Source organism: Macrobrachium nipponense, chromosome 2 (genome assembly GCF_015104395.2).
Source record: "Macrobrachium nipponense isolate FS-2020 chromosome 2, ASM1510439v2, whole genome shotgun sequence".
In the NCBI taxonomy this organism is placed as follows: Eukaryota; Metazoa; Arthropoda; class Malacostraca; order Decapoda; family Palaemonidae; genus Macrobrachium; species Macrobrachium nipponense.
Window position 1 is genome coordinate 111,360,660 of NC_087201.1, and position 21,850 is coordinate 111,382,509.

The window sequence follows — 21,850 nt, forward strand, 5'->3', positions numbered from 1 at the left end:
TTTCCATTCCCTCACAGAATGACTTTGTAGACAACAACCAGCAAGAGCTCTTACTTTGCCCTGTCAGAGCTTTACGGTGCTATCTTTACAGGACTTGTCATCTAACACTGGTTGGTCCAGAAAAGAAGTTCCAAGAAAACAATTTCATTCCGGATATATGAGGCGATTAAGCAGGCTTACTCCTCTCTTGATGGTTCTGTCACCGAGTCTGTGCAGGCTAGAACACATGATGTCAGGTGTAAGTTCCTCACTGGCATTTAAGAATAGCTTTTCTGTTCAAAGAATTTTGAATGCTGATTCCTGGTTACATCAATCCATTTTCACTTCCTTTTACCTAAAAGACATTCCCCACAGGTCTTTGGACACGTTTTCCTTGGGTCCTGTGGTGGCTGCCAAACAAGTTGTGTAATTTACCCAGTGCCCCTAACAAGGCGGTTTGTATTTGTGTGAAAGAGAGAATGAATGAGTTGGTTGGTCTCTTTCTTTCTCTTTGTTCCTTTCTTCTTCCTACATGCAGGTTGAAGAATACACACATAAGCTGGTAGTACTGGTCTGATACAAGTAAGGTAGTCATACTGATATTTATTTTGCCTTGTGTTTTTGAAATAAGCAAACCTGCTATTCAGTAGCAAATACTCCTCTTTCTCTAGCAAGGGATAGTGAGGAGTGATAGCAAACACCTGTGGCTAATATGGTTTATTTTATGAAGTCAGAATTTTCTTTGGTTCCCTGAATGCAATGAATCTGACCATGTATCGTTGTATTTCAACCCAGATGGCTAAGTTGTTAGATATCAGATTATCTTGTACTTCCCTCCAAGTATCCTATTGTTAAGACCAAAGGTTTGTTCCACATATGAATAAATTACAAATTTTTAATCAATTTATATTTTTCATAGCTAACAAACCTGAAGTCTTAACATTTTACTGCCCAACTCTAACTGCCCCTCTCTCTTTTTTTATAGTTCCTGGGTTGGGGAAAAAAATAAACGCGTCACGGAGTGTGGTCTCTGACCAGCTCTCACCTTGTACATGCAGGAATTGCCAGATCTCACAGATTCCTTGCTAACAATCTTTGACTGCTTTAACCAGTTACCAGCTGGCGATTGGAGATTATCCTATTGTTAAGACCTGAGGTTTGTTAGCTACGAAAAATACAAATTGATTAAAAATTTGTAATTTTTGTCTGCCAGAGTTAAGTTTGTTTTAACAAATAAATGTTAATTTTTTATTTACTTATCTTTCATTTCATCTTTTAATAATGTTGGGGGTGGCTAGGGTTATCATACGTATATGTTGATTTCAGGCCAAAAATTAAAAAAAAAAAACTATGTTTTTTATGAGTTTCAAAAATAAGGGTCAATGTTCCCCCCACTGCCAAAAAATTTTGAGGTGCAAAATATGATGCTTATTTTCTGAGTTGAGGATTTATGAGTACTTATACCATGGGCGAGCCATATTGTGTAGTTTGTTTTGGGTATAACATGGAATTTTTATATAGGTTTTTCTACTAATAGGTCAGTCTCCCCCCACCTCACCCAACTCCTGTACTCTGAATGAATATTGCCTGTTTGTCTGTCTGTCTATGTTTCTCTTTCTAAGGTGTTTCTCCATCTTGGCTATTTCTCTCTCTCAGGTATTTTTTGTCTTGCCTCTTTCTTGATAGTTTATTTCTTCATGCTTCTCCCATCTCATGAGAAAATATTCTCTTCTGCAATCCTTTTGGGAGTGTTCATTTCTAAGGGCTTGAACCCAAGTAGTGATCAAGATATTTCAGACTTTATTATTATTTCCACAAATCTGTGAAACCTCCAAGCTTGGGTTTGTTTTAGTTTTGAGGAGAACAACCAGGATTATCTTTAAACCACTTCTGGAATTGTCCTCATTTGAATGATTCCTAAAACTCATTTTGGCTCAGGACTGCTCAATGTGCCAGTTAACTTGCTTCATGCCTTGGCAAGCACTGTTGCACTTGAAGAATTGGTTGTTCAACAAGCTTCTCCTTTGACCCAGATTTCACAAGCAAAACACAGTACTAATCCAATCTCGAAGACATAGGAATTGACAGTTGCACTTTTTGTCACATTTGTTTATTTCTTCTTCTCAGGGAGATGGGCAGTCAGGTTTTAACTCTTAACAACCTCCAAAACTCTACTCGCCTTCTAAATTCTACCTTTAAATATGAGTAACTAGAAGACACAAACAGCTAAGAAACAAACAGCACACAAGATGAGAAGTTCATTCCCTTTTATGGCCTTTGAATATAATTTGGAGTTTTCTGGCACCCTTTACCATACCATAGCAAGGCCATTATCTTTCTTCTTCCCAGCTTTTCCCCATTTTTATTTGGGGTCGCCGTTGTGAATAAGGGATTTTGATGAAGGAAAAATCTATTTCTGGGCAAGGACCTGTGTCGCCAAGTGAAATGTCCCTTTAGCACACATTTCTAAGGTATAAATATTGCTATAATACCAGAGAAAAAGCTAATATGGAAATGCCAGAGTATTCTAGCTCGCTCACCTTATTTAAGGTGTCAGTATGGTTTCTGGGGTGAGTGAAACCACTACCAAAGGTCCTTTGCCATTCAGATTCATCCTTCTTCAATATCCCTCATCTACAGAGGAGCCGATCTAAGGCCCACTACTCGCTACCGTTACGGCTAGTGCCTCTGACGTCATTCCATTTGATAGCACGACCCACACCACACATATTTTTCTTCTCTGTGTTGTGTTTTCTCGTGGAATTCTTTCACCACTGTCATGGAACATCAAGCTGTTGCTGCATCCAAGTTAAGTACTGCTATTAATGGTTGACACTATTTAGGGGCTGCCCTTGGCACGTTTAACCGAATTATTTAGGTTTTTATAAGATGGCGTCCCGTGCGGCGCCGTCCCCGCGCCACCATACTCGGCTCGCTCCCTCGTGTTACCTTGTTTCGTGTCCCATTCAGTCCCCTATACCATTTGGGCTCGATTCTTTGTTTAGCAGTACCTTCCTATGATTTCAGTGATGCATTTATTGATGTTTTTGTTATTTTATCCACACAGGGGATGTTGTCCGAGCTCGCGCTCAGCTCGTAGCTTTCACTAAACTTGCATTTAATGGGTGCAATTCATGAGCATCTTGGTGATTTTTCACTGGGTTTATTAATGCTGCTGACAAGACGGAAACAAACATTCTTTATTCTCCTTATCATAAATTTCATTCTCCAGCATCTCTTTGATACTCCTCTAAGGCTTGGTATTCTTGAGTATCTGCCTCCACACCTTAGGTTGTTGATAATAATTCAACTTAATTCTCTTGCAAGCTGTGTGTTACTTACAACCCACTGCTTTACATGCCTATGGCCTACAAAGATCAGATCCTATTCCTCTTCAATCCATAACTTACTGCATTTCTAACAATTTGCAGTTTGCCCAAATGCTTTGATCTCCTTTCTCCTCCTTTGTAAACTGTTAATAGGCAACTACAGCCAGTTCCCGGTTATCGGCGGACTCGGTTATTGGCAACCTGGTTTTATGATGCTTGTCTAGCACCATAAAATCTGCAATTTATGGGGCCATAATGGGACGAGTTCCGGCTATTGGTGCCATAAGGGTACTTGAGGCACACCATAAAAGAAGGCGCCATAAACACCCTTATGGTGCGTCATAAGAACCCTCATGGCACCTTAGGGTGCCTTATGGCACCGGTAACCGGAACTCGTCCCGTTATGGCACCATAAAATCACTGAGTTTCAGTTAATGGCAGTTTTCGCTTATTGGCTCAACCCGGGAACAGAACCTCTGCCAATAATTGGAGAGTGTCTGTCTGTCTGTACGTTGAATGGGTTATGTAGTGAAGAACCAAAACACTTTGAATAGCATAAAACATGTCTTCATACAATCCCATTTATCATGTAGCAACTTTTGTCCTCATCTCTTCTCAACCCTGTTTTTTTTCCTTCTTCATATACTATTTCAAATGAGGAGGAAATAAGCATAGACATAGGTTTGATTATATTCAGTACCAGCCTTTCATATTGAAGATACCCAGTCATAAATTCCTATGACTGGGTATTTCTTGTTATAAAAATAAACCAAAATAGATTTGTATAAAATAATAAATTTTCCTTGAAATGGGTTAAAATTTAAAGTAGTGGTTTAAAGATAAGTAAATCATGTTCTGGCCAAAGGTACATCAAAATTTGTGTAGGCTAATGTGCTGTAATTTTGTTCTGACCAAGTTCTGAGGATAAATGATCTTGCCTGGTTCATATTTATTCTGACCAAGTTCTGAGGATAAATGAGTTTGCCGGTTTAGTTTAGCCATAGGTAAAACGAGAGGTGCCATTAGTCAGTACTGATTGTAACTTTTTAATACAGGGCTAACATGAGTTTATGCAAATACTTCCTCACCTCTTAATTGATTCTTTTTCTTGCAAGTAAACTAGGTAATTTTCATGATTAGCTAACAGTGGTACTGAATGGCCTTGAATATATATGGTAATTAACTGTGAATGTTGTTGGGCAACATTTACTCGCGATCACTGAACTGTTGGGAGTTATTTCCATCCTGCCACCTCATCACAGAATTGTTGAATCAGGAGTTATGACTAGGCCTATGCCTATGACTGGTGAATCATGAATACTTTTGATGGAGGGAGTGACTTTTAGCACTAATAATTTTAAATCCTTCATGTGCATCTTATAAATAAGCCTACTTCTGAAGGGGGCAAGATTCAAATAGGCTTCTCTCTCTGATGGAGAGGGAGAAGGTTTCAAAAATGCATAAATTTTTTATCGTTCAGCAATTAAAGAATACATTTGATTGGGGGTGCTTAATTCATATCAGCCTAATCGCTCCATCCTCTTTCCCCTACACATATCCCTGACTACTCCAACATCACGTATCCATCTTACTGGCCCAAGAGCAGTGCTAATGATACATATATGGTTATTTTAAGAATTCGTCTAACCAACAAATAAAATCTTAAAATGCTATCTTTATAGAACATTTTCTGCTCAGCATTACTATTTCTTTCATTTCCCAAAATATTTACATAAACTCGTGTTACACCCCATATATCAGTAATTATTCCATATTAGTTGTTATTTAATATACTGCAATTACCTCAAGGTTTAATGACAGGATATGATTGCTTGGTATCCAGAGGGGGCGGGGGCCCCTGGCAACCGGACAGTCATAAAAAATGTTTGACTGCAAGTGTTGTTCTGCATGAAGGATTAGGTCATGGAGATTACCAATCAAATTTCCACTGGCCAAATTAGTTTGATTAACATTAATCTAAGGATAATCTTTTTAATTTATTGTTGACTTTGGAATGAAAATTATTACAATTCAATAGCTGTTTTAACATGTCTCACCTGGACATTTTCAGATTAGTTTGTTTGTTCGTTCATTTGTATGTACTGTGTTTTTACGTTGCATGGAACCAGTGGTTATTAAGCAACGGGACCAACGGCTTTACGTGACTTCCGAACCACGTCAAGAGTGAACTTCTATCACCAGAAATTTTCAGATTTGTTATTCCATTACTATTTACCTGATGTGATGGGTTTTGGAAATTGCTACATCTCATTGCAAGGAACAGATTTAGCAATAGTAAATACAGCTCAGCTTTAGTAGCTTTATCAGCGTCCTCAATCCCTTTAACCCCCAATGGATGGAGAGCATTAATAGTATATGCCATAGATTTGGAGGAATTAGGCAGGAAAGAGGTTCCATTACTTCTATGGCCCATAAATTCACTATTAGCTACCTTACTAAAAGTAAGTTGCAGTTCTTTGAAATCTAATAACTAAAAATGAAAATTCTGATGAAATTTTCCCTATGTACTGATTTATTTCAAAGTTTAGCATTCACCATTGGCTGAAGTTGGGACACTCACAGAAGATAACTGTTCAACTGTCCGTACTGGCCTGCATTCTTTGGATACAAGAGATTTAGATATTTGATGAATACTGTAATCCACATGACCCAGTCAAATGAGTGTGCCTAAATCGAAACAATGATATATTTAACACTCTTTGGCACTAAGAAAACTGCCATAGTCCAATGATGGAGTTGATCTATTTTAATGTCTTCATTACATTCAATAAAAATTTTGTGCACTGGCAAATGTACTTCACAGTACCCTATCAGAGGGGTGGGCATTTGGATGAAATTATTTCTATCTGGGTTGCCAAATGTTATATGCAGCTACTGCAAGTTTCACTTTTTTTTTTTATTTGTCCTAGCAACTATGACCTTTAAAGACTACACAGTACCTCATGTTCCACAAGAATTTTGAAAACATGGGTAGGAGATGTTGAGCAAGTCTTGACCTCATTATTTTCACAGCTCATCCACAAAAACAATCTGCTTTTGGCCTCCTTGGTACTTTAAGCTACTGACTGTCGACAGCAACTGGCTGTGATAAAACTGAATAAACTGGAATGCACATAAAAAAATGGAGTTATATTTCACCTCAAGTCTAAGTGTTGGGAAAAGGTTGCAAAGAACCTTTGGTAATATGTATTTCTGCAGTGTAACACGCACACAAAATGGTTGGAAGTATTCATCAGAAAGTTATACAAGCTAGCTGTACTAGTCTGTTAAGCTAAATATATACTATACTCTTATGGGGGATGGCCCAAATGGTTTATTTTGCATACAAGGAGTAAAGCTATTAACTAAATAAATTTAATAAACTATAATACCGCAGTTTAATAAAGCAACTGACTACAAATGTTGAGGATCTTGACATTTCTTTTAAGGATTTGTGTCCAACACTGCTTGTCATTTGTGCTGATCCACAACAGCATTCAAAACAAAATATACATAATTCTTAAAGTGGTATTGTAATATCTTCAGACTAGAACAGGGTCATGATGGGTAATCATTAAGGAACCATGAGTTTAAATAGGTGGTCCTATTCTCAGATGAGTGGGCACCACTTCTAGAACCGATAACTGCTCTATCCCTACTGAGGGTTTAATCCACTTGAAAGTGCTGTTCCCCCGTCCATAAATTTTGTCTATTTATATCACTATTGTTCAAAAGAATTTTAATTTTTAATTTCTTTATATTTGTTGCAGACTTGGTGCTTTATCTGCATCTTTATTTCTTTTAATCCCCATTTAAGCAGGGATCCACCGTAGATCAACATTTACACCTTGCTTCATTTACATACAAAAGTGAATTGTGGTTTAAGTGTTTCTATGGCACTTTTAGAATTAATAAAATTAAAATTCATATATAATCCTCACAAAATAACAATGAACCACTACATTCTTTCAAAAGTTTTTCTTTCACCAAAACACAACAAGGAGTATTCTGACAGTGTAATGTAATAACAGCAGGAATAAAACTCAACTGTTATCAATGCCTACTAAATCCTTCAAATATATACTATAATAATTAAATCTTAAGTATAAAAACATGTTTTTTATGAATAAAATGCCTGGACGCTTTAACTTCTTTAAGCATGTATAACATTTAATAATTCCATCATAAATGTTGAGACAAGGTTCAAAACAAGAAAGCAAGCAATACAGGCATAACTGGTTAACCTCACCTTCTGGGCAATCTGTAGTACACTTCTTTTCAAAATAAGTTAACAGCAAAACAGTTAATGCCAACTCACCTTCAGGGCTTTGGGAGTCCTGAAAAAAAATATGACCTCCTTCAACAAGAATAAGAAAATATATGAAGCCATTAAAGACAGCATATTAAGTATGAGGGAGGGTTAAGGAAGTATAATTGCTCTGGTAAATGGTCATTCATATAATCACAGACAATCAATAATTACGTAGTGATAAGTGAACACTCAAAATACTAGCACATTCCTATTAGTAGATGATGGGTAAGTAGTTTGTCAGCAAAGCCAACAAAATTGAGATGAAAAAACAATTTCTGGGCTCCAGCTCTAATCGTGTCGCTTGCGCGAAATATCCTTTAATCTATTATTTCTAGGGTAAATGTACTAACACATACCAGAGAATAAATAAAATAAAGAAAAAGGTCAGTATGACTGACTCGCTCACCCTCTAGGAGGGTGTCGGTATGAACACTAGGCGAGTGAGACCACTACCACGAGCCAAATGCCAATAGAAATCTCCCACTACAAAACCCTCCAAGAGGGGAGCCGTCCCACAGAGGGAGCAGCTCGTACTACTACTACACCATCCCACGCTTGCGACTGCTGCGCCTCTAGTGGCCATCCTTTTCAGTTAGCACTCACGAGCACACGTGCTATTTTTCTCTCTGTGTATTTTGTGCCATTTCTTCGGATTTTTCGATAATGGAGCGTGCAGCTATTGCAGCAGCTAAGTTAAGTACTCAGTATTTTACGGTTAGCGAGTCTTTTCCGTCCCCGAGACGGTATTTGCCGTTTTTAGGTATAGATACGTTCTCGGGGGCTGGAAGCATGGCAGCATGGTCCTGCCGCATGTTGGGTTCGTTCTTGGTCTCCCATACCTAGAACATCCCTTATTATTTTACGCTCTATTTTGATTATCCGCCTTTTTTTACGTCTACTCAAGTGTTATACGTGTATGTGTTTCACCTTATGTAGGCTTTTCTATCCAGACCCTAGTTCAGGTTCCTTGTATCGGCCCCGACTAGCTTTGAGTGTAGACTTGCCTTCGGGCTAGTCGCAGCACTCCCTGGGATTTTTTTTTCTCCTGCTATTTTAACCTTCTGTCTTTCATTTTCATTATATATTATATTTTTATGTTTGGTTATTGTTAGGTTAGTTGGCGTCTGGCTTAGCCTAGGTCCTGGCTTCATAGAGCCTTGTTACTACCGCTGATCAGTTGGTTTTCGCCCTATGGGCCTATATGCTACCGCTTTTCAGTTCTAGTTGCTTCCCGATAGCTTCTCTCTGATCAGTTGGTTGGCCTAGGCTTGGTTACCGTATCTTAGTTTACCGCCTCGTGGTCACTACGTGATCACGGGTCAGCCAGGCGCCTGCCAGTCCCCTTCCCCCTCTCCCGCTCTCCCATAGAGTCGGGCGGGGGTGGGTCGGTCTGTCCTTGGCCGCCAGGCATGCCCGAGCCTGCTCCCCCTTCCCTTCCCCTCCACCGGAGGGGCCTGGGTTGAGGTCCAGACAGTCCCTGACTGGTTCCGCGACCTCTACCGCTTCTCGGCTCGGCCCCCCCGGGTGGTGGGTCCGTGTGGGGGGCTCTGGCCTTTCCCCCCCTCCTCCGTTACTTCCTTGTCGCTCCGGCACAGGGTTAGCGCGAGTCTGCTATGTCATCTCTCACCCTTCCCCCCTTACTAGAGCTCCTCCCTACCGGAGTCCTGGTATCCAGCGGAAGGGTATAGTCCACCATAGTTGGACCGGAGCATACAATAGGTCTTTACTAACCGTACCGTTATTGCTGAGTTACTACACTCCGCTTCACTGGACCTAGTCCGGTTACTTGCATGTAGGTTTAAGTTATCTTTAAGTTTATCTTAAGTTTCTTAAACCATCCCCACCCCTCCCTTAGTATTTACCGGATCTCTCCGGGGATTATAGCCTATTCAGGCCATGCAGGGAGGGGTTATGCCCAAATTTTTTCCGAGCTCCGCCATGTAACGGAGTTCTTTTGTCCTTAGTCTGTAAGTGTTCCCCCCTTTAAGATACTCATGTGTCTTCCCACTTACAGGCCACCAACTGTGAGCATCCGGGATGTTCCGCTACACTTCAGGACCCCTGTGGACACGAAGTTTGCCGGTTCCCATGCTCCATGCGCGACTCCGCACTGGGGACATCCAGGTCTGGTACCATGAGACGTGTACCATATGTTTACGATCTGGTGAGCCAGCTTTTGGAAGGCGTAAGTATTCCATCTCGCATGCCGCTCCGCCTCTTTTACTTCTTAAGTTTTCATCATTACTTTAACTTAAGGCATCTAGTTTAAGTTATATCCTAAGTTTTAGTTTTAAGTGGTTCTTAAATCTAAAATATATCCTCTCTTACAGGCTCCGGCAGTAAGAGATACGGCATTGGCTACCCTGCGGGCCTGGGTCGGAGGTTTTGGCAAGAACGCCGCCAAGGGTCAGCCCTAACATTCTGGATAGAAGCGTTTAGCTTTGTTAATCTTCCCCGGAGGCAAGGCGACTGGATACGTCGATCCGGTAGAGGCGGACCCCTCTATTGCTTTATCCAACAACAGCTGGCGGCCTCCTTGACTGAAACAGACCAGGATATCTCCACGGATGTCGCAACCCTGGATATAAATGTTGAACCTATGGTAGGTATAGACGACCTGTGGTCGAGGTAAGTAATGCAGGTACCCAAGGGTCCCCTTGGGAATGACTGTTTTTCTTCTACCCCTGCAACTTCACCATCTTCCCAGGCTTTTACCGGTGATGAGTTATATACTCCTCCAGAGGCTTCGGTTAGGCCTAAGATCAAGTCTAAACATATGACCTTGACTAAGACGTCATCGTCCTCGAAGAAGACGTCCGTCTTCTTCTTCGCGTAAGTCTCCGGCTCGTAATCCCGGCTCAGACAGGTCTAAAGGGTCTAGCTCCGGCTCAAAGTCCTCAAAGAGTAAACCTAAGGAGAAATCCCGTACCCCGGCAGTATCACCAGTTCCACTACCTTTGGTGCCTATTCAGAGTCTCCCCTCCACCTCCTCAGCAGCTCCGGCTCTGGACACCAATGCTGGCCTGTTGCAACAGGTGGGCGACTTGGTAGGCTCCCTTAAGACGAGTATGGAACATATGATATCTCGCCTGTCGGATAGGATAACTTCTCAGGATACCATTATAGCCGGCCTAAGAGAAGCCCCCCTTGCCTCTCCCTCAACCTCTAACACTAGTGGATCTCAGCCTTCCCCCACGTTATGACTCGCTGCCCGCTTTCTCCATGAACAATCCTTGGAGAGTAGCGTCATATGCTCCCTTCCAAGATGGTCTCATCTCCATACCGGAGTTTGGAACTCGAAGAATAGAGGACTTCGAGTTCTACCCGGAAGGCCTACAGCCTCCCTTCATAGGCTACGCTAGGCTCACGCCTTCGGCTATGGTTAGAGATGACAGGGTACCAAAAGGAGACAGTCCTCTATTCTCGGGCCACCAGGCCCAACGTGAATGGCTTAGATGTCTAGATGACATGGACTGTTCAAATACCAAGATCCAACCATTCAAAAGTCCCTTTACCATTTTCACGATGGATGAAGGTACCCCGCTCCTTTCCTTACCAAGATAGCGAGGTCGACCATCTCAGCAGCTCAGAAAGGGGAACCCATGCCTCAGCTGAAAGAAGCAGACCCCACTTCTCCGTTGCTCCCGTCAATTGGAGAATTATGGGAGGACTTGCCTAACACTTTCACAGTTGGCAAACTCAAACCTGACTGTGCTATGGAGCAGTTTGGTGAAAAGCTGCCCAGGCTCCCGGATAGTCTTATTCAAGCGGAGTTTGACTCGAAAACAAGACTAGCCAGGTCAATCAACCTGATGGCTATGTCCGAGGTAGCAACCATGGCTTATGGTTCAGAACCAATTTTTAAGCTTATGACCAAAGCCCTGACTCAAACGGTTGCAGTCAGACATGTTTGAGTTTGCCACTGCTAGAACAAATTGCAGGAAGCTGATTGTATTGCTTGAGGCAACCATTCGGCATGAACCGAATAGGTTACTTTCTTCTAATATCTGGGGCGCAGATCTCTTCCCAGAGGCTATGGTAAAGGAAGTACAAGCAGAGGCTACGAGGTTGAACCAAAGCCTTAAGGACCGTTGGGGTCTTATGGCTAGGAGAAGGCAAGGACTTGACACCAAAAAGGTAAGGGACAAAGGAAGCCTAGACGTTTCCAACCTTACCAAAAGAAGCAGCCGCGCTTCCCTCAACAAGTTCCTACAGTGCCGTTAGTGCAGACAGCTCAGCCCTCCACGTCTAAAGGCAATCACAGCCTATTTATGTGATATCCCCTCAGCCTCAACCCTCCACCTCATACGCCATCTCTCCAGCCTACAATCCAGCCTTCGAGAGTCAAGCTTCTCAGAAGTATGACCGCTCGAACAAGGGAGGCAGAGGTAAGCGGTCCTTTCGTGGGAGAGGATCGGGAGGTCCCTTCAATAGGGGAAAGCACTTCAGAGGAGGTCGAGGGGGTTACCAGAACCAATGAGGAACTTCAGGTAGGAGGGAGGCTGTTTCACTTTCGCCACCGGTGGAACTTCAGCCAGTGGGCTCAGAGCATAGGTGTCAAAAAGGGCTGGGTTGGAGCTGGTTGACGAACCCACCTCCATCCAGACCTTTCCGTCAACTTCCTTCCAAGGAATTGACAGAGTACGCAGAGGACCTCCTTCAGAAAGGAGCTCTAGTCAAAGTCAAGAGGTTAAAATTTCAAGGTCGCTTGTTCAGCGTGCCAAAGAAAGGCTCAAACAAAAGAAGGGTAATCTTAGACTTGTCCCGCTTAAACTTAGCCATCCGCTGCGACAAGTTCAAGATGCTCACGATCTCACAGGTGCGGACCTTACTTCCCCGTGGGCCGTCACCACATCTATCGATCTTACAGACGCCTACTATCATATCCCTATTGCAAGACACTTCCGTCCGTATCTGGTTTCAAGATAGGAGACCAGACGTTCTCCTTCAAGGTAGTCCCGTTCGGGCTCAACGTGGCACCCAGGGTGTTCACGAAGCTAGCGGAAGTAGTAGTGCAACAGCTCAGGGCTCAAGGGATTATGGTAGTAGCGTATCTCGACGATTGGTTGATCTGGGCCCCATCAGTCGAGGAATGCAACAAGGCCACACTGAAAGTGATCCAATTCCTAGAATACTAGGATTCAAGATAAACAGATCCAAGTCCAGACTCCCCACCCCAAGAGTCAAACTTTCAGTGGCTAGGCATTCAATGGAATCTATCCTCACACACTCTGTCGATTCCATCCACCAAAAGGAAAGAAATAGCGAAGTCAGTCAAGCAATTTCTAAGTCACAAACTAGCATCGAGGAGAGCTCAGGAAAGAATCCTCGGCTCTCTCCAGTTTGCTTCAGTAACGAACATCTTAATGAAAGCCAAACTGAAAGATCTAACCAGGATCTGGCGCTCTCGAGCAAATGTCAGGTCCAGGGACAACGCTATCCTCTAGTACCTCTGATTCTAAAGAACCGGCTTCGGCCGTGGGCAAAAGTCAAGAATCTGTCAGTGTCAGTCCCTCTTCAGTTCCCTCCACCAGGGATTACCATCCACACAGACGCGTCCTTAAGCGGCTGGGGAGGGTTAGGGTAACCAGGTCAAAAAGGTGCAAGGAATTTGGTCACCCCAGTTCCGTCAGTTCCATATAAACGTACTGGAGGCAATGGCAGTCTTCTTGGACTCTGAAAAGATTACGCCCACCAAGGTACTAACCCACATAAAGCTAGTCTTGGACAGCGCAGTGGTAGTACATTGCATAAACAGAGGAGGCTCCAAGTCACGTCATCTAAATCACGTCATGATAGCCATCTTCACCCTGGCAGACAAATTCAGTTGGCATCTTTCCTCCACCCACTGAGCTGGATAAGAAACGTCATAGCAGAACGCCCTATCCCGATCAGTACCCTAGAGTCGGAATGGTCTCTAGACGAGAGTTCGTTCCAATGGATCCTTCAAAGAGTCCCAGGGCTACAGGTGGATCTCTTCGCATCACAAGCAAACCACAAACTACCGTGTTATGTAGCCCCCAACCTGGACCCTCTGGCTACGCCACGGACGCCCTGGCTCTGGACTGGAACAACTGGGAGAAGATTTACGTCTTCCCTCCAGTGAATCTCCTTATGAAGGTCTTAGACAAACTCAGGACATTCAGGGTCAAGTGGCTCTAGTAGCCCCAGACTGGCCGAAGAGCAATTGGTACCCGCCCTGATCCTGGAACTGGGTCTTCGTCCCCTTCGGATCCCCAGTCCCAAGCTCTCCCAGTCAGTACAAACGAAGACTGTGTTCGCTTCCTCAGGGATTCTCAAAACCCTAACTTTATGGATTTCATGAAGTTTGCGGCAAAAAGAGATGCGAATATTGACCCTCAGAATATTCTTTTCCTGGAATCCGATATAAAAGGGATTCAACTTTGAGGCAGTATGATGCGGCCGTCAAAAAGTTAGCAATCTTCCTGAGAGAGTCTGATATCAGAATCATGACAGTTAATTCTGCTATATCCTTTTTCAGATCTTTATTTGAAAAGGGTTTAGCAGCTAGCACGATTACGACAAACAAGTCAGCATTGAAAAAGATATTTCAATTTGGATTTAACATAGACTTGACAGATACCTATTTCTCGTCTATTCCTAAAGCATGTGCTAGACTTAGGCCCTCTGTCAGGCCTACGTCAGTTTCATGGTTCTTAAACGATGTTCTAAAACTGGCTTCCGAAACGATAATGACACATGCTCGTTTATGATGCTCCTAAGAAAAACTCTGTTTTTATTAAGCCTGGCTTCAGGAGCAAGAATTTCAGAACTGTCGGCTTTATCCAGAGATCCGGATCATATTCAATTCCTTCCCACGGGGGAAAGTGCTACTTTCTCCGGAACGTAGCTTTTTATAGCAAAGAATGAAGATCCTTTGATGAGGTGGGAACCTTGGAAGGTACTACCCCTTCCACAAGATGTTTCCCTTTGTCCGGTTTCAACCTTACGAGCCTTTCTATCCAGGACCTCCTCTCCTCATCGGGGCCCCTCTTTAGGAGGGAAAAACGGTGGTACTTTATCCACTAAAGGCATCAGGCAACAAATCCTGTACTTTATCAAACAAGCCAATCCTGACTCTTTCCAAAAGCACATGATGTCAGGGCAGTAGCCACCTCAATTAATTACTTCCAACATATGAATTTGCTGATTTAAAGAAGGTTATACCGGATGGAAATCGCCGACAGTGTTCAAACGTCACTACCTTAAGTCCTTGGAAGCTCTGAAATTCCCAGCAGTAACAGCGGGTAAACATAGTTTCCCCTGACCTCTAGCTAGATTATAGTAGAAGTTGCAGTCCTCCTTTCTACCTGCCTCACCCAACAGTTCGTCTATTCCTGCCTTGTTCATTAACATTTACCTTGTGTCTTAGCTGCTTTATGATTGTATAAGTGCCCCCTTCTGCTCGGATTAGGGACACTCACATATGATTACCATTACTGATCTCATAGATGTTATCCCCTTATTTTTATGCTAGGGGATACATCATAATGCAATGGTTACGGGTTTTGTATATTAAGTCATATACATTCCTAAGATATTTTATTTTATCATTGATCAAATATTTATGTAAATTTATACTAATTGCTATTCTATTTTTGATACATGTTGTTACACAGATTTATTGTGATAGGTAATCATTGTACCTATAGTATATATGTAAATTACCTTATATTATTAACATAATTAGATTTAAGGGTAATTTAAGCATAATTCTGATTTTGCTTTACTGTGTACTTGTATCTTTTTAGCAATTATATTCATTCTTTTATTTTGTATCTTTCATTTGAGACCTATTTTGTTTTATTATATTTTATTTTACTTGTTTACAATCTTGTGCTGTTTCTCTGGTACGATTCGCGCAAGCGACACGAGCTGAGCCCAGAAAAAGGATTTTGACGTAAGGAAAAATCTATTCTGGGCGATTGGCTCGTGTCGCCAGCGAAATACCCCCCCCTACCCATCCCTTCGCTCAAGATTGTCTGACTAACTTTCAGGATGGCCACTAGAGGCGCAGCAGTCGCAAGCGTGGGATGGTGTAGTAGTAGTACGAGCTGCTCCCTCTGTGGGACGGACTCCCCTCTTGGAGGGTTTTGTAGTGGGAGATTTCTATTGGCATTTGGCTCGTGGTAGTGGTCTCACTCGCCTAGTGTTTCATACCGGACACCCTCCTAGAGGGTGAGCGAGTCAGTCCATACTGACCTTTTTGCTTTATTTTATTTATTTCTCTGGTAGGTGTGTTAGTACATACCCTAGAAATAATAGATTAAAGATATTTCGCTGGCGACACGAGCCAATCGCCCAGAAATAGATTTTTCCTTACGTCAAAATCCTTTTAAACCTCCACTCTACAAGAGAAAGATGTGTAAATAAAATTCGGTACAAACATGCCAGATTACCAATTGTAAATACTGATAGTAAAAGAGACAAAAATGATATTGTTATGATACAATAAAGTTTGTTCATACTTACCTGGCAGATATATATAGCTGTATTTCTGAAGTCCGACAGAATTTTAAAAACTTCCGACACACGCATTGGTCGGCCAGGTGGTTAGTACCCATTCCCGCCGCTGGGAGGCGGGTATCAGGAACCATTCCCATTTTCTATTCATAATTTTTATTTCCACTGTCCCCTGAGGGGAGGTGGGTGGGTACTTGATTATATATATCTGCCAGGTAAGTATGAACAAACTTTATTGTATCATAACAATATCATTTTGTTCATGAAACTTACCTGTCAGATATATATAGCTGAATCCCACCTTTGGAGGTGGGAGGGGACAGAATAGAAGGATTTTAGGAAACAAATGCATGCAGATGATTTACATCTTGGTTCCACCTGTTAGCATAGCTGGCTTCGTGGTTACTGCCACGTAAGTCTGCTTGTGCTAACTAGAGTTGCCAGCGAGGTAGAGACCTATATAGCTGGTGCACTCCCAGATGATCTGTCAACAGGGGCGAGACCACGACGTGACTAGACCATATTGACCATACCATGAGGGCTAAGAAGTAAAATTAAATATATATATATATATATATAATATATATATATATATATATATAATAATATATAATATATATATATATATATATATATCACCACCTGACCAACCTATTAGCCAAAGTTAAGGTGTTTTAACTAAGGCTTAAGAGTTAAGAAGTCGCCGTTGTCGGCGACTCATCAACTAAATTAAGAGCTCTTCCTAACCATTTTCTACAGGATAGGATGAGGTACTTCTTGCCCCCAAGATTGTGTCTGCAGACAGTATGGCCCTAGCGAGCAGCAGATCTCATGCCATGCCATCTTTCATCTCGCAGGGAGTGTGAAGTGAACACAGAGTTGCTTCGCTAAAACATGGTACTCAGGATGTTACCGAGTTCCATGCTCTGTTGAAATGCTTCCGAGGCCGCGCCCTCACCTCGTGAGCATTTAGATAAAAAGATTTCAAATCTTTGTGCAAACACAATGAAGGAGCATTTTTGAAAGAACTCCTTAACACTAAAGCCAGGGTGTTCTTCGATATGGGCAAGTCTGGTCTTTTTCGGAACACTGCAGATTGCCCGAATGACTTCGACTTTCTTGAGTTTTATGTAGATAAAAACTGAGAGACCCGACAGGGCACAGGACTCTCTCTGGCTCCTGCCCACTAACTTGTGCCATCCTTGCTTCAAGCTCCTGGCCCAAGGACAAAACGGGTTTCCATTCTTAGGCCACAACGGAAGGCTTAGAGAGCACACCGCCTTGTCTTCTCTAAAGCCAAAACTTGTGACGATGGCTTAAAATTTCACTAACCCTCTTTGTCGTATCTAGGGTGGTTAGAAGAAGGCCTTCCTGATCACATGCAAAAAGTTAACAGGTAGGAGAGGTTCGAATGCTTAACATCAAGAACTTCAGACTACGTCTAAGTCCTATTGAAAGCTTCGATCTGGACATGCACAGTCAGTCCGTCTGTACTAAAGTCAGGTGAACGACCAGTTGACCAGTCAGACGAATCAAGGACAGCAAGGCTGTACCCTGAAGACCATAAGGCACTATTCTTCGCTGAAGGATGAGTGTTCTGGACTGCCTGGGCGATTCAATCTAAGCAAACCTTGGGGGTGTATCAACGCAACCCAACGTCGTCAGCGAATCAACTCCTGACTCGAGCTTCTGGTGCCAGGAGAAAGGAGCGAGGAGCAAAAAGGCGATTCAGTCCCGAAGGAAGAATGCCTGACAGTCCAACCTGGTCTCATGTTACACGATCATCGGGGGTGTATAAACGCAAATGACTTCGTCAACAAGAAACTCAGGGCTACTATATGTCGCCTGACCTCGCACGAGTGTCTGACTCCGAGAAAACAGTGAGACAAAAAGTAGATGGTGAGCGAGTTTCGAGATTCCACAGAACTCAAAGATCGTGAAGGGCTTTTGTTGTTTGACAGACGCAAATCTCTGAGCCCAAAGGCCGTCAACAACATATTTGCATATTCTTTAATAGTTGTGACTGCCAGCTTATCCCATTCTTCAGACGGAAAAGGAAGACGGTAATCTTATTCCTGTCAACCTCTCGATAGTCTGAACGTAGTCAGACTCAGAGCGGAGAGGTTATAAGTACCTTTCGAGTTAGAGTAGACCGACTCTCTCGGAAAAGGTCCTTGGAAAGTGAACTAAGAAGTATGTGACCTCTGTGAATCCAGGATTCTGAAGGCCAACATGGGGCGATCAGCGTCATGTCGCTCCCTGTGATGGTCATAAATCCTCTTATTACATTTCCTAAGCGATTGAAAAAGGGGAAAAAGAGACTAAACATCCATCCCCGTTCAATATCATAGGATGGCGTTTAATGGTACCGATCCCGGATCGAGAATAAGGGAGCAGAGAAGAAGCCGCCTCTTCGTCCTCAACATATCGAAGAGAGAATGAAAGGGCGTCCCTAAAGTCTACACAACTCTCAACTTACTTCTAAAGAAAGATTCCACTCGGAAGTGAATAGTTGCTGCCGTCGATCGAGGCGATTCGTACGGACTTTTGCAATCCTGTAACGAACCTGTAGAGGATCGTTACATTTTACGCCTGTTGTTATAATAGGCTCTTTCTCGTAAACTCGAACAAGGACCGAGAGAAGATACTTCTTAAGATATTGAGAGAGCTGTGGAATATCAGAGTTGATCTGGACCACTGGTTCCCAAAAACTCGTTTCGAGGACTGGAGGGACTACCGAATCGCTTTTACTTCTTTCAGATTAAGATCCAGGACATCTGAAACCCTATCCAGATGTCCGGCACCTTCTTTCTATCACCTCAGGTGATAGAAGCACTGAGAGATGTTCAGAATCATTCCTAGATCTTGAATAATATTTCAGTTTCCGGTAGGAAAAAACTGTGGTCTGAATTGCAGTCTATTCGGGGAAACAAACTTCTTCAGGAAGGAAATGGTCCCCAGCAAGCTCATCCATTCCCTCCCCGAGTATGCTTACTTCCCTAAATAAGGCTGCGCTTTGCCTAAGCAGGAGAGCAAATAAAAGTGCAATGTTGCGGTAGACTCGTAGTTCCATACCGTGCGGTAACGAGCACCGAAAGGATTAAGAGATAACTCTGTTGAACATAGTTAAGGCAAAACGAATGCAACTTTATTCATTCACGTAAGAAATCCCCTCAATCTTAGGCTAAAGTCCGTGATTGTAGGACAGAGATACAGTAGTCAGTCAATCCCGCAGGAGAGACGTAACCGTCAGCACAGAGATACGGTTAGTCAGTCAATACCGCAGGAGAGAGAGACGTAACCTACCGCGCATGACAGCGCACGATCTGTTACTGAATACTGGCTCGGTTGGACTGGAGGACAGACAGCGTGACAGCAGCAGCAAGCAGCTTACGAACGTCGTCTCTTAACTTTATGTCTGTTGCCAGCTACCCTTATACTACGAAGAAATATGGTCCGTTATTTTTGAGCAGAAGACTCTCAAGCTGGTATATTTAAGCGAACAGAAAACGCTAAATATATAGATGCGTTGTGTCGTCAGAACACTACCATACAACGGTAAAAGATAAATCGGAAACTCCTGTTAGGCTGCAGGGAGTAACGATTAAATGTCCTTAAAATAGACAACAGACCTCTCGGTTGCCATCCGAAGAGGTAACTACAGCAAGCGTATATGACTCGAACCAACCAGAAGTAAAATAACGCAAGGCAAAAAATGAAATTATATCACAATAAAGTTTGTTCATACTTACCCTGGGCAGACATATATATAGCTGAATTTGGAAATACAGCTACATACATATCTGACAGGCAAGTTTCATGAACAAAACTTAAGAGAATCGAAGCAGTCGAAGCAGTCAGCTCAGCTTCTTATGTTATTGGACATAAGCATTCATTGACGTAGTCTACAAGTCTATTTCTTGTACGAGTCTGCGAATGACGAATGAGAGCTCTTCCGAATCTTGTCAATAAGAGCTTATTCGCTTACGCAATATCAAGTTAATGAGATGTTTGTCATGAGAACTAACCCATTTACGGGACAAAGAGATATTTTGTCAAAGAGGGGATACCCACTTACTTGACAAAACGAAAGTATATTGTCAATGGGGGAAAGTCACTGAATTGACAAAACGTAATCCAGGGAGTCTAGCATTTAATTTTTCCGATTCCCGTCTCAAACGAGGAAGGGGCAAGAATCCTGTTAAGAGACTGGGCTTACGGCAAGTAGGACGACGATGTTCAATTCGGCAGCGTAGTCCCGACTAGAAACTAACAAAATCTATCATCTGAAAAACCCTTTCAGATGGGCTAAAAAGCTTGCAAAATTATCCTGGGAAGAGGAAGAAACTCTCCAACCAGCTTCCTCTCCCGTATCACAACTAATGCCTGCTAAAGCTTAAAATTATTGGCAGTATGGCAAAGGAAGTCCTGTCTTGCGCTTCCTGAAGAGCGTCCTTTTGATGAGTGCCTTTGCAAGAATCCTACTGAACGTTGCCGAGAGTCCTGACGTGCAGGACATCGAGCCTTACATAACCCGTAACTGCCTTATCGCAAAGTCTTGACTGCGGTAGTGGCAACTTAAATTTATTGGCAGAATGGCAAAGGTTGCGGTAGAGCAAACGATGCTCTTCCTTAACTCCATTCCACCTATGCGAAAAGCAATATTAATTGACAGAGACCTCTTGAATTCACGAAACCCGATGTCTTGCTGGGGTTTCGAAGAAGAAGTTGTCTGTTCACTTTAAGCTTCCTCCGAAGCACTGCCTACTTCACATTCTTTGCAGGTGAGGTAGAAGGTATCACCGAAGGTAGAGGTAAAAATTCTTTAGGCCCAAATCTGAAACAAGAGCTTGAAGAGTTCAACAGAAACGTTCAGCCAGGCGACACCCTGGCGTGCGCTGGTGCACCGCTCGGCGTCCACTGGAGCGCGCTCGGCGTCCACTGGAGCGCGCTCGGCGTCCACTGGAGCACGCTCGGCGTCCACTGGCGCGCACGGAGCGCGCTTGGCGTGCACCCGCGCGCGCCTGGAGTCCATCCGAGCGTCCCAGGCGTCCGCTCTCAAAAGCTTCCTGCTACTATGACTTCTTTTACGTATTTGTCTGGTGGAAAGACGGACACGAGTTCAGGCGACGTTCGCCTTCTTACTTCTCACTGAAACGCATAACGAGAGAGAGAGACGTGAAGCGTCCTTTCTATAAAGCTTCTATTTAGTAGGGCGCGAGTCCTTCCGAAAGCTCCAACCCTGCACGGAGAGAGGACGCTTCGGAGGACGAGAAGCAAACTTTCAGGATTCGTGCACGCGCACGCATTTGGCAGTCTGGGGATTTTCATCAGAAAACTGCCGAAGGCACGCCAGATCGGTGGGGGTTCCTTGTAACCCTCCTTAGGCTTTCGACATGCTCCCTCCCCGGGTCCTGGGAGTCAAGCAGAGGTCCCGGCCTAGAGGCGAAACGAGGCCGATCTGACGCACCCTCCACTACACAAGGGGTATCACTGCACTTCACTTTTACTCTCTAAAGCAAGCACTTTCGATTCTAAGTTACGAATCGAAAGAGTATAAGAGAAAGGGCAATTCCTCTACAGACACTGCTTAGGGCCCGAAGGCAATACTGCAGGGTTAGGAGTAACAATTACAGAAGTAGCACTTCACAGCAATAAAGAAGAGCGAGCACCTCTCGTAGACATATTCATAGCCGCGTAGGTCCCATACTACAGGGTTAGGCAAAATAAAGTCTACAGGAAGGTT

The 21,850-nt window shown here is 43.1% G+C and overlaps 1 protein-coding gene across 5 annotated transcripts in view; it reads right to left on the bottom strand.

The window, feature by feature from the left end:
* Nucleotides 1–21,850, bottom strand: part of LOC135220913 (syntaxin-binding protein 5-like) — a 1,025,750-nt gene that overhangs the window by 295,028 nt on the left and 708,872 nt on the right. Inside the window, exon 14 of one of the 5 annotated variants that reach the window (XM_064258545.1) lies at nucleotides 7,627–7,645. The exons of the other annotated variants lie outside the window; for them this stretch is intronic. Within the exon in view, the coding sequence (XP_064114615.1) occupies nucleotides 7,627–7,645 (19 nt within the window). The remainder of the gene's footprint in view (nucleotides 1–7,626; nucleotides 7,646–21,850) is intronic. 5 annotated transcript variants of the gene reach the window in all.